At 43.1% G+C, this 14,244-nt stretch overlaps 1 protein-coding gene across 3 annotated transcripts in view; it reads right to left on the bottom strand.

Annotated features, from left to right (window-relative positions):
* Positions 1-7,195, bottom strand: part of LOC111866014 (pacifastin-like protease inhibitor cvp4) — a 36,210-nt gene extending 29,015 nt beyond the window's left edge. For all 3 annotated transcript variants that reach the window (XM_023854493.2, XM_033752060.1, XM_023854494.2), the window contains exon 1: positions 7,089-7,195. In XM_023854493.2, the coding sequence (XP_023710261.1) occupies positions 7,089-7,146 (58 nt within the window). In that variant the 5' untranslated portion in view covers positions 7,147-7,195. The remainder of the gene's footprint in view (positions 1-7,088) is intronic.
* Between the last annotated feature and the right edge of the window lie 7,049 nt (positions 7,196-14,244).

The raw sequence follows: 14,244 nt of genomic DNA, 5'->3' as shown, positions 1-14,244 counted from the left end.
GGACACATGTTTATATGAACTTTTTAGATCACAAAGATCTAGGAAATCACCTCCTGCAGTTATGCCCTAAAGTCATGAAACACCCTGCATGTCAACGTACAATTAATCGTTTGTTTCAATGTGCGACTAAAGGGACAATAGAGCTTAATCATGGTAATGAATACCTCGGACAATGAACCTCTTGAAGACAAGTAAGCTATGTTATCATTGAGCCAAGCTATCAAGTACTAGCGAATAAAACACAATTACCTAACAGAAGACTGTCATAAATCTTAGCCTGCCTTCTTACTCAACATTTACAAGAAGCTTTGAAGTAGGAAAGTCGATCTCACACATAGACTCTACCTGATAAACGCTTCCTTGAGAGGAAACCAATATGCAAACGTCAATATCTCAGTCTCTCTAAGGAAAGACTAAAACATAGCTGAGATGAGAACCTGCATGACTACTGACAGCACGCTGCAGCAGAGGAAGGGGTGGCATCTGTCAGTGATGGCACCAGGCTGAGAGGCCTAATGTGACCAATTAATATTCAACAGACACTTCCACTCTTGCAAACTGTCTATGATAAGTTTTCAGGAGTACAAAATGCAGCTTCAAGAAGGATGTGCAGCCTCTATCTGTTGCATAGGTACCTCAAGAGGAGATGAAGACAGTAACAGTATCCTCGTGATAATAAAAGAATATGAAGGCCGGATTGCGTGGGTAATTTTAAGAAAACAGTGGTGGTTCTTTCAGCTTTTGCACAAAAAAGTCAAGAGAACAAATGAGAATTGTTATAGGCAACGGTAATAAAACATGAAGTTCTGGAAAGAACTGATCGCCTGTTTCCCTTGATACGACAAGACTTGCATAGAACACGACGCTTTCAACAATTCTCCGTTGTAGTGGGAATGTCTTGCTAGGCAACGAGAGAATAGTTCACTAAGCCTTTGTCTAGCAACGATAAGAGGGACACACACACACACACACACAGAANTTATTATTCTATCAACTATCTATCTTAATAGTGCAGCAGACCAAAATGAGACAATTTAAAATAAAGTAAAGCTATCCCTGTAACAAGCCGTGGAGGCCCATAGCGTTGTGAGATGTTGAGGCTCCCACATTTTCTGGACAATCGGCTCATAGATGGCAACAAGGTTGTCAGCCTTACTTGCCGGCCGCCCTTTACCTCCAAGAATATTCCAAGATCATTCCTGGTACTCATTTCTGTTAGAGGCTGAGTCGACCCCAGGGCCACAGTGAGGCTGGAAGGATTAGGTCAACTGAAAAAAATCCAATGACCTCATCGGGACTTGAACCCGCGACCTTCCGGCTTGTAGCATAGTGCCTCAACCAACTACACTACCACGTACCCGCCATGATATGCATACCAAGATTAATAACGATTTTTTGAGGCGTTCAAAAGTTAATGGGGTGGGGGGACTCACAGACACACACACAGAATGGAAATTGCAAATGGCAATCCTACTCTAGGAAAGCATGTTAAAAATAGGCTGAAGCCAAGCAGAGGAAACAAGTCAACTAAAGGATGTAGGGCAGAACAGCAGTGTGGATAGCTCAGGCGGTATAGTGGCGAAATAAGGCTGGACGGCGAGGTTCGATTCCCGGCAGGGGCAAGATTTTACTCTTCTCCACAGCGTCTAGACCGACCTAACCAGCAGCCTATTCAATGGGTGCTGGAGGGTTCTTTCCCCGGGGGTAAAGCGGCCGGGGCCCCAAACTAGCCGCCTATCCAATGGGTGCCGGAAGGATCTTTCCCGGGAGGAAAAGCGGCCGGGGCCTGAAGCTGATCACTAACCCCCATTTAGTGCTGAGGTCAAGAATGCTGAAACAATACTTCCACTCCCCCATATCTTCGTAGAAGCGTGCTTAATTAATTAAGCACAGGGATTTCACCAATTTACTGGGTTACAAGAGGAACTGGGTGCAACAGTAAACCTCATCAGCGAGATGAAGGTGGATGAAACATACAACGTGTAACAGAGGCAACAAGACTGGATAGGAACGTAACGGAACAGCTATCACTGATAGCACAAAGATTCAAGACGCTAAAATTACGCAACAAACATCCGGAGACACGGGAAACCACAAGATACCGGCTTCCAGAACCGGAACTGGCGAGGACAAGGGAAACCTGACAGTAGCAGAAATGGTATACAATGAAAGGCTTGAAGGGGTTACTGTTCCTGGAGGTATCAAGGAATACCTAAAACGAAAGGGAAGAGGATAAGTAAGAGGCTGCAAGAAACTAACAAACCAAGAAGAAACAGAGGGCATAAAATTGGCATCCCATGTCATCAGAAACATACGCGTGCGGCAGGGAAGAGGATAAGTAAGAGGCTGCAAGAAACTAACAAACCAAGAAGAAACAGAGGGCATAAAATTGGCATCCCATGTCATCAGAAACATACGCGTGCGGCAGGGAAGAGGATAAGTAAGAGGCTGCAAGAAACTAACAAACCAAGAAGAAACAGAGGGCATAAAATTGGCATCCCATGTCATCAGAAACATACGCGTGCGGCCCACTGTTCAGGATGAAGGGGACAGTCCCTTCAATTCAGACAGAGGAAGCAGAGAAAGAATGAGGACACAGCATGACTGATCTTGCTTCTTGGGAAAATCGAGAGAACAGACAGCACTTTAAGGATTAAATGCCCAATGACGTCTTAGGAATCTCTGACAGTTGTGTTGGCAGAAAACTGAAAGACTGGAGACAACATGAGGGGTAAACACGGACAAGCTAGATGATTCAGGGAGGCCTAGAGATGGAACTGCATGTCTTGTTTAACCGTGGCTATCAAGAATCAAAGTGAGTCCGGGAAAGGTGAAAATAACGGTACGTTACGCCAAATGTGCCTACTTCGAGCCCGACTTCACGGAAGAGGAGATAGATCAGGTAAGCAATATGCTAGACTGCAGCCTAGACAGGAAGGATGGGAAGGTGGCAGCGGTGGTACAGTTCTTAGAGAGTGGTAGTATTTATTTCAACTATAACAGTTGCAGGGTAATAACGGAACACTGAAGTCCAAGTCTCAGCAAGCCCTGTGGAATAACTCAGTCAGCCCAAGCCGGAAATGCATAAATTTAAAAAGAAGGAAATATATCAAATACAAAAATAAAATATATACATCGTTTAAAAATGTATTTTTTCTATCCTGAGTACCAAAGGGCGGACAATAATATTAATCTTAAAGGTATAAATGTAAGTTTGTAAACAGAGAATTTGGCTGCAACTCCTTGTAAGAAATTCTTGGGGTGCCAATGCATAAATTAATTGTTTTTCTCTTCTTGCTCCCACTTTGGAGCATAGGGCTGATTTCTCAGTTTCTTTAGCATTTTTACAGGCGGCAGAATTCCATGAACGGGTGATCAGCTCGTCGCAAGGCCTATACATAAACACAGAAAAACGCACACACAAGCACCAAACTTCCATGCCCTGAGTGGGAATCGAACCCACGATGCCGGCTTCCGAGCGAGCGAAGACAGTACATGCCTCAGACCGCTCGGCTACCGTGACCGGCAAATTAATTCTTAGTCGATTGAAAATAAAAACAACTCCATCAGACAACACTTTCAATGAGAGCGTGGGAAACGAAGATTTATATTACACCTCCCAAGCTACTTTGGTACCCCTAGATGTAATGATAAGAGTATGAGAAACGTTGGTGTATATCATCCATTTTTGTATGGTGCATACTTTCTTTTTAATTTAAGTTACTTCAGGTTTCTTATCGATGCAAGCCGCAAGTCGGCATGATCATTCGTCATTAATTGGTAAGGGCCAACAGCATATACAAAAGACAGACCCGTCCTCTCGTCAGAGAGGGCGGCCCACAAAAAAAATACAAGACCGTAACTGTCAAACTGGTCATGAGCCCCAGATGGGCCTCGACACCAGGACTTACTAACTGACTGACCGACTGACCGACCGTCAGTCGCAATGTGAATTTCACTTGAACTGACAGTTCAGATGGAAGTCAGAACAGTTCCCGTGGAGTGTCCAGCCGGAAGAATATGACAGTGTGTCAGATAGTGATTTGTGAACTGTTGCACCCAATTGTACAAAGTTCCAATAAATTCGATTATCAAATCCAAAACCCTCGTTATTAGTCATGCAAAACCTCGGATACGTGACAGTATTAATATTTGGTATTTTTTTTAATTTAAATTCCTTTCTGAAATCCAGGCGTAGTGTGGGGCAATTGGATTGATGACGCCGACGCCCATGTACTTACTAAGAGTTCTGTTTTGATGGAAGCAGAAAACATTATCTGTTGTTCTTCTATGTGGAGAGGTTCTTTGAGTAAAGTGTATTCCAGTTAAGGAAGAAAACATATTAAATATATCTAGTCACCGAATCAGCTGATGGAGGAATTGACTATATTCAAGTATATTTCTCGATTGGTTATTTAATGACGGTCTCAGTATCATATGCAGAGTCAAAGAGGCATATCCCTCACGTCAGTTAAACACTGAAATTGCTAATTCAGTTTTCCCAGGAGGAGATAATGAGGACAGACATTCAGTGTAGTGATGTGGAACTGCAGAAAATGTTTGGCGCATTCTTATAACGGCTACACAGCCTGTTACAGAAATGTGCTTTCCTCATGACTGGTTTACATAACCTAACTTCGATGGCGATAGAGCAGCATCACCAATTTTGGTAGAGCAGGGCAGGAAAAGAGCATACGCCTATAATTATACCATGGCTCCCCCTGTGTGGCCTTGGGACACATGTAGCTGGCTGCCTGGCAAATCAAAAGGCGCAGGGAACATTTTAACATATCGATAGTCAGGCTGGTGGTGAGCGGCGATACGTTAATCAAGTAAATGGACAGAAGGGAGGATAAGTGAACACGTGCAGCGACGTCTCGATAATTACTGTAACCGCACCTTTACGACTGCTGCTCCTAATAAATGAAATTACAGCCCCACACTGACATTGGTCCGAAATATAATTTTTGTGGTGACAACCATGCTATAGAGAACTACGCAAGGGTTCGGCTGCAAAAGAACCTCGCTCGTGGGCCTCAAGAGGATTAGCGCCAAGATGATCTGATCGGCGGTAATCCACCAGTCGCAAAGTAATTCTGACTTTGACTCTGAGTGAAGTCAGTTGATTTGAGTTGGTTGGTGACTGAGTTAGTTAGTCAGTCAGTGAGTCAGAGAACTGCTGATGTTCAGTCGTTAAGTTGTTGCTGTTAGAAATCAGATTACCAATCCAAACCCCGTCTATAGTCACACCCCATCACGTGGCAATATTATTTATGACGTATTAAAACCTTTAAAACAAACATTCTGTAAAAAGAAAACTGTTTTCTCTATCTCTGAAAATTGTGGATGCAAGAACTCCACTGGGATGTACTTCAGAGCATATGATCAAGAATAGGGATCAGAACGACAATTTCTTCCTTGAAATTTCTGTTGTTCTGATCGCTTGCGTGTATCTTATGTACCATTTCATAGTACGGTACGAGAGCCAGGTACTGAAATACAATGTATAAAGGCAAAGTAACAAAGTCGGCAAATTTAATTCACTGCAGACATATACAACATTCGTAGCTGAATTTTATTGTATGCTTTAACAAATTAATGCCATAATCAGTTCTGGAAATGGGCGTAGACGTAGCTAGACGTCGCACCCAGCTTCCAAAACTTCCATACAGAAGCTGTCTCCAGTGTCTACAGCTGCTACTAACAACGAGGCGTGTAGGATCGAGACTCGTATCTTTAACGAAAGAAAATAGACGTAATATGTGACAATGCTTTCCACATTCTCCGGGCTTTGCAACTCATGCCTGATCGTCTGCCCCCTTTACACGGCTGTACCGCTGTCTCTGCGCCTAATTAATTAAGCACCACGCCATGAGACGTATGGGGAGTGGAGATATAGATCCACGTAATCTTCACTTCGGCACTGCGTAGAGATGAGTAGTCAACTTCCAGTTCCGGTCACCGCAGGCGAAACACTCCACGATATAAACTGAATTTGGGGTTGGGTGGGACCCTGGACTAGTCTGGACGTTTCGGAGAAGAGAACAATCTCTTTCCTGTGCCGGAAATCTAACGCCGATCTCTTGGCTGACTAGACCACAACCCGTCGCTGTGAAGACCGCATACCACAGTGTTAAACATGGCACAGATTATAATACAAAGCTTGTTACATTCTCAGTATGAATACTGGTGGAAGGAAAACACACACACATAACAGAAATGCCACGAAATAAATCTGCTCCATTGCTAATTTGTTCACCAAGTGGCATGGACCACATGGCTCTGCATATCAATGCTACAGTCTCCGCATGTTGAGAATATTTTGTTATTCAACGTTATTGAAATGTCTGAAGGCAGACCGCTAAGCGGAATTACGACTGCGGGCTTCAGAGTGGAAGAGATGGAGGAAACAGGTTCTTCTGAAACAGCGATATCTATCTACCAGAATATATGGCGTCACGTCCCCAAATCCCAGTTTTAATTTTCACCTCTTTGATAATCTCAAGTTCCATATCTGGACCTAAGCAGGATGAAGTAACCATTAAATATGCAACATACAGCGAGGGCCTTCGGGATGGTCTGTACATCCGACTGCTATGAAGGAACACAGAAATGCGCAAAGAATTTTGGCGGAGGGACCTCTTGCAAAACGTGAATTTGATAGACGAAGGAATTGGTTCTTACGGAGGTAAGATGTGAGGATGGGAGGTATTTATAATCAACTCTGTGTCCAATGGCGGGCTCTGGTACTTGAAATTAGTAGTGTACTCCTACTGCAGTGATAATTCCTTCGCAAAATTTATTTTCCATATAGCACCAGTCTGACAATGAATATACGCGTAGGAGTTGCTCTGAGGCTATGTTTAAATATTCACGGTTAAAAGTACATTGATTAGTAAATTAACCGGCTGCTTAATAACTAACAGTTTAATTCCGTACGATTTTCATGCTAAAGAGTGATCACTTAAAAAAAAGCGTTAACCGACTGCTTACTGTAACTGAGAGGCAGTGCAATTCCTGTGATACAGAAATTGAATTATTAAAAAATGTCTGTAAGATTTTAGCAACATTCAGACGGGAGTACACACCTGCGTTTGCAGACACCGCGGCTATGACCAGCAGCGACAGGACGAAGAGGCGGCTCATGGCAGTTCCGTCAACGCAACAAAAGAGACTGGGCCTTCCCGCACGGCGGCTCCGCTTTAAAAGCAAGTTCATGCAGCCTTCCCCTCGCGCCCATTAGCATCCTTCCTCCAGCAATGACGCTGTATTAGCACACAGCTGAGCGGGCGGTCACCTGATGTGCACTTCTTGTCACATTGTGTACCGTAAGCTTCTGGGTTATGACATCCTAGTCTGGTGGCTGGGTACCAACAGTGTGGAGGACCATAATTCTTCCACCTTCACGTATTCTTGTATCTGGGTAGCAACACATTCCCACACATCTTCACGTGCTGTGTTGGGTGGTAACAATTCGGAGGAAAATTGTGCCTCCATCTTCAAAGTAGTGAACGTAAAGGTTGTATATTCCTCCAAAATGTTTGTAACAACCTACCAGACTACACAGTGTCATATCCCAGTGGTTAATTTATCAGTCTTCACTGCGATGAAAACCTCAGTCCTGTCTCATTATTGTTTGTGTGCGCAGCTTTGTGCAGGGCAGTACCTACAGGGATAAATGCACAGAACCATTTGTTGTGTTTCTTGCCAGTTGTTCGGTTGGCATTTGTTTTTAGAATCAGCATTTAATATTAATAACCTCTACCTTTTCCCCATATAGCTCCAGGTACACACTGGATGGACAGGTTCCTGAATTTGTCTGGATACCACAGAAAAGAAAAAAAGAAAAAAGATCATTCTTACCGGAAATCGGCCGATCTCTCAGTCGTCCAGCAATTAAACTAGACGCTATACCGACTGAGCTGTACCTGCTCACAGTGGCATATACAGCCCTCATGATTAATAAATAGGTATCAATTTAAACAAATTAAATGGAATATCCATCTACATACATACACACACATATAGTGGGGGTCCAAAAGAATCTATACACACCGTTCCGCCGCAAATTTTCTTTAACTATCCTGCCTTTCAACAAGGTGGCTCTGGTATTCAAGTGACTAGCACCATGTTCTACACACTGTACATTAGTTTGGTTCAACTTTGCGGTTGTATCCGCAGATAATCTCTATAAAGCGTGTATACATTTTTTTGGTCCCTCCGTATATAAAACGTTCTTTCAACGTGAACTCTGTAAATGTAATTACATAGTTTTGCATGAATGCAAGCCATGTAGCAGATCAAGATCAAGGTTCACTGTATCAGTCTCTGAGTATCATAATACCGTGGCGTATTTGCTCTATGTAGGAAATACTGAGTCACAGAGGCCTCGGGGCACGCGCAAAACGAGAGAGTTGCGGATTGTTTCGGCGCGTTGCTAGGCGATAACTCTGTGAACGCTTGGATTGCGCAATAATGAGTAGGGGTCACGTGAACTCTGCGTTCCTGCAAGTGACGTCACACACACACACACACCGAGCCCGTTGCTACGCAGCGGTAAACACCCCTCCACGCTAGGCTGTGAAGTCACGCAACGGTGGTACCTATCACGTAACTGGCTTACTATGGAATCCGTGCCGCGACCGTTGCTATGCAATCGCTCAGTAAGAACGTTCCAACAATATAGGCTGTTTTCTGCGTGGTCAGTGCGGACGACAGTTACTGACAGAACAGAAGTCAGTATCCGGGAGTATTTGAGAGTGGCGGAAGCAAGCGAAGTGGAACCAGGAATACAGCAGAATAAAGAGGTCGCCCTGTGAGGATGTAACGGGTGACTGGAACATCTTATGTGTAATATTTGGAGTGATTTGAAGTCACAGTTTGTGTGGAGATCCGTTGGTAGGAGACGACTAGTGGAAGACAGAGAATCCTAGTGCGTGTGCAACTGAGCTTGAAAGTGTGTATATCTGCGATAGCGCTGTATTAGAGTGTAATTAAGAGAGAGTGTGTAACTAAGCTGCTAATAAACCCAATCATCCGAAACAGAACCTGTCATTTCATCACGCGTACCCCCTACACGTGACAATACTTTGATTTATATATGTGACGTGCACAATATTACCTACTGGAGACGGTATACGACTGGCTATTTGTGGGAGATACTTTTAAAAGCTGGGCTCGATGTGTCATTCGATAACACGTAGAACTGGAAAGGAATGTGGAGAGCAGGGGAAATCAATAACACGAAAACTTATATAAAAATTACGAGACTTCCCATTGCATTTGTAATGGGCGTTACACTAATCTAACAACAAAATTCCCAAGAAATTGGAAACTGCTTAAGGTGAGCCGCTACGTTCCATACAAGTCTCTCTTCCGTGCCCTGTCCTACGTGTTTTTTTCTCTGAACACCTAGATTTTTGCTTTAAATTTACTTATTCTTGGCCGACATCTTGAAAGATGGTTACCATGAGAGGTGGCATCCATAAGTACGGAAATGGATAATGTTTCAAAATAATTTACAGAATTCTTGATAATGCTTCGAGATATTTTCCTTCCAGGAATAAAATACGTAACTTCTTATTCGAACCCCAGCAACAATTTTTCGGATCTGGGATGTCCTACTTCACGCTGTGTGCCAAGTTCGGACTGGCACGTGTGACGCCACAACTGTAAACACTTTCCGTGAAAGTGACGTCAGTTTGTTATGCATCAGCTGAGTCAAGTTTAAGCCTTTCTTCAAAGAGTAGGTTTATTGATTATGTCAATATGATGAGCATAAACAGAGATGAGAATGGCCAAGGGCCTTCACGGGAAGCGATGCGAAGTGTACCACTAGTCAATAAAGCACGACGTTGGTTCAGAGGCCGGAACTGAAGGCTCGGTAGTGCAGAAGAGAACTTTCTCGTCTAACCGACCTTGCTTCATGGTCTTCTTGTTCTTGTGAGGACCAACAATCTTGTGATTTTGATTTTTGGTGCATTCGCAATGCAAAGTGCTAAAATGCGTCTATTAGCATTGCCATGTCTACGTGTATTTGTCTGTCTGTCCGTGTCCGTCTGCATATAACAATTCCAGAACGTCTGGAAGTTCTTCATTAATTTTGAGAGTGGAAAATTTTACTAATGACATTTGAAATTTTGGTTTTAATATAATAACAATAAATCCTGGCGGGGCTCTGTAGGTTGTTCAGATACGTTTATTTTTGTTGAGGTTGTTTCGTCACTTGTTAGTCCTGGTGTGCTGGTTGCTTTTCGATTTTCTGGAGCAGCTGAAGCAGTTTTATTCTTGCTTTCACATGAAGGGCCTCCGGTCACGTGCACAGATCGTGCGGCATTTACTGGAGCGAGAAGTGTTCGCACAAAAGTACAGATAACAATATCCAGCGCGTTTCTCTCGAGTCTTACGATATCCAAACTGATCATATAAAAGTAACTGAATGCCCCGAAACTGTTACGTTCTGGGGTTGACATGCGCACATGAATGAATTCGTTTTGGTGAAAAAAAAAAGACTGCAGTATGATCCTAGCTACATGTGTGCACATATTTACTTACCCATGAAACTGAGCCCTTCTTCAGGAGCCGCCAATTCTGCAGCTACTCGACAATTTCCCAGCATTTTATGGAACCCGAAAGTTCATTACCGTGTTCACAAGAGCCCTCCACTGGTCCCTATTCTGAGTCACATAAATTCGATAAATTTCCTAAATCTATCTACGGCTCTACAGCCCTTTTGTTGGACGTTGGTCGCTTCTTTAGTTTCTCAACACTACGCTCAGTCGGTAGGACTCCCAGGATGGGGGATCGCCCGTCTCAAGGCCGCTACCTACAAAGAACAACATAAATACAGAATAAGCGCACACAGACATCCACGCCTTTAGTGAGATTCGAACTCAAGATACCAGCGTTCGAGCGGACGAAGACAATTCATGCCTTACGACAGCTCTGAGACTGTGATAGCCAAAGTTCCCTAAATACCATATGAAAAGTTTGTTAGGAGGTTTCAATGCCAAAGTACAGGCAGTATGTAGGGAAGGCGTTTTCAGACAAAAATGTGCAATGAGAGTTTATATGAAATTAGTAATGATAATGGGGTTAAGGCAGTTAAGTTTTTTTTCCTTGGCACTACAGCCCCAGTGGGCCTAGACCTACCTCCATGAACTTCTCCGTTCACTTCGGTTTTTCTAGATCTTACACATCCGACAGAACTCCTTGGCCGGGTGATCAGCTCGTCGCAAGGCCTCTACATGTATACAAACACAGAAAAACGCACACACACAAACTAAACATCCATGCCCTGAGTGGGATTCGAACCCACGATCCCGGTTTCCAAGCGAGCGAAGACAGTACATGCCTTAGACCGCTCGGCTACCGTGTCCGGCAGTAATAAACTTTATCGTATCTAAAAATCTGATTGTGGAATGTACAAAATTCACACATCGTAACACTCATAAATTTCCTTGAACATCTGATGGAAAGATAACATAATTTAGCATATTTTAACACATAGGAGACGGCATTCTAGTGTAGCCGATGTCCGATCATTCAGGGCAGCCGACTGTGAGACGGTAGGGAGAGACTGGCAGTGAGTAAACAAACAAAGGCATACAGTTCTTATGGAGAGGTTCAGTCTCAAGAAATGAAACGAAGCAGAAGCTGAAGAGCAGTGTCGTGTTGAAATCTCAATAGGTTCGCGGCCTTGGAAAACTTAAATGATGACATGGATATTAACAGAGCTTGGTAAACTATTGCAGAGAGTATCAAAATGTCAGCCAAAAAGGGTCCAGGTTATTATGAACTGAAGAAGCAAAAGCCATGGTTCGGGGAAGGATGTTTAAAATTATTAAATCAAAGGAAACATACATAACTGCAGTGGGTATAGAATCCAAGTTAAATAAATGGGGATAAACTGAATAATATAAGACGTGAAGCCAGCAGCAGAGAATATCTGAGAGACAAAATTAATGAGCTTGCAACGAACAATAAGAATAAGAAGACGAGAGACCTGTATAGAGGAATAAATGAATTTAAAAAGGGTTACCAACCTAGAGCTACTTTGGTAAAGGATAACATGGTGATCTTGCAGATTCCCACAACAGTTTGCATTGGTGGAAGAATTACTTGTCTCAGTTACTCAATGTACAGAGGATCAGTAATGTCAGCAGATACAAATAGATACAGCTAATCCGTTAGTACTCAAGCCTAGTTCCTCTGAGGTTGAAACTGCTATTGCAAAATTTAAAAAATACTAATCACCCTGTAGTGGTCAAATTCTGATGGAACTGATTCAAGCGGGAGGTAAAAAAATATTACGTTCTGAGATTCATAAGTCGTAAATTGTATTTGGAGTAACAAAGAATTGCCTGATCAGTGAAAGTAATCTAATATTGTACCAATTTACAAGAATGTCGATAAAACTTCTTGTAGTAATAGTTGAGGAATATCACCAGTTATAAACGTCATACAAAATTTCATCCAATAGCCTTCTCTCAAGGTAATCCCTGGGAATATTAAATGTGGATTTCGACGTAACAGATCAACTATCGAACAGATTTTTTGATTTGTCAGATACTGGAGAAGAGATGGGAGTGCAATGACACAGTAAATCAGCTATTCGTAGACTTCAAGAAAGCCTATAGTTCTGTTAGGTATTGTACAATATTCTCATACAGTTTGGTGTACGTATGAAACTGTTTGTGCTTATTAAAATGTGTTTAAACGAAACGTATGGTAAAGTCTAATGTCTGTACAGGTAAAAATTTGTCATACTGTCCTATCAAAAAGGTCTTAAACAAGGAGATGGTTTACCGCCACTCCTTCACAAATCTGCTTTAGAATGTCATTAGGAAGGTCCAGGAAAACCAGGTGGGACTGAAATTAAATAGAACACATCAGCTGCTGGCCGGTCACGGTAGCCGAGCGGGCTAAGGCATGTACTGTCTTCGCTCGCTTGGAAACCGGGATCGTGGGTTCGAATCCCAGTCAGGGCATGGATGTTTAGTTTGTGTGTGTGCATTTTTCTGTGTTTGTGTACAGGTAGAGGCTTTGCGACGATCTGATCACACGTCCAAGGAGTCCTACCGATTGTGTAAGATATAGAAAAACCGAAGTGAACGGAGAAGTTCGTGGAGGTAGGCCTAGGCCCACTGGGGCTGTAGTGGCTAGGAAAAAAAAACATCAGCTGCTGATCTACGTTGATAATGTAAATCTGCTGGGAGTTATCATAGATACCATAAAGAAAAACACACAAACTTAAACTGACGCAAGTAAGGACGTTGGTCTGGAAGTAAACACAGAGAAAACTAAGTATACGTTGCTGTCTCGTCATCACAATGCAGGGCAAAACAATGACATATGGATAACTGACAGATCCTTTGAAAATGTGGCACAGTTTGGGAGCGACAGCAACAAATCAAAGCTTGATTCAGGAGGAAATTAAGAGGAGACTGAATTCTGTCTTCTCATCTGTTGTCTAAAAACGTAAAAATTTGAATACACAAAATTATAATTTTGCCTGTCATTTTGTACGGCTGTCAAACTTGGCCTCTGAAAATAACGGCGGATCATAGATTGAATGTGTCTGTGAACAGGATGCTGAGGACCGATGAGGGATGAAGTGACAGGAGGTTGGAGAACACTGCATAGTGAGGAGTTTCATAACTTGTACTCTTCGCCAAGTATAATACTGTCACGTATCGCGGGGTATATCGCGACAAATAAATTCTCGATGTATTCGATGTAGCGAATTTTATTTCACATCCGCTCTCACAATCACCCAAATTACAGATTTACGATTACTGCTATCTGCAGTATCACAATTAGTACACTCCAAATGCCACAATACAACTGACTGGCTGACTGACTCTGAATACAACTCGGCGACTGTTACAGTACAACTCAGTACAACTCGACTCGGCGACTGTTACAGTACAACTCAGTACAACTGACTCGGCGACTGTTACAGTACAACTCAGTACAACTCTGCGGTAGCCACACTAGAACTGACTGTGAATAGCCTTCGCTGCTCCGTATGTAGCCTCGATCGGACAATACGGGAAAACGGCCACGTAATAGGCACCCTTTGCATGGCGCTGTGTTGCTATGTAACGCTAGCGGAGGTAACCGCTGTTACTACTTGGTGACGTCACCGCTGTTGACTTGCGTTGCCTAGCGACCAGGATGCTAGGACTCGGCTAACATCGGCTCGCTTCGGCTTCGCTCGGCGCATCACGGCTGGCGGGGGGG

This window comes from Cryptotermes secundus, unplaced genomic scaffold, assembly GCF_002891405.2.
Source record: "Cryptotermes secundus unplaced genomic scaffold, Csec_1.0 scaffold72, whole genome shotgun sequence".
NCBI lineage: Eukaryota > Metazoa > Arthropoda > Insecta > Blattodea > Kalotermitidae > Cryptotermes > Cryptotermes secundus.
The sequence above is the reverse complement of the archived record's forward strand: the minus strand, read 5'-3'. Positions and strand labels throughout refer to the sequence as shown.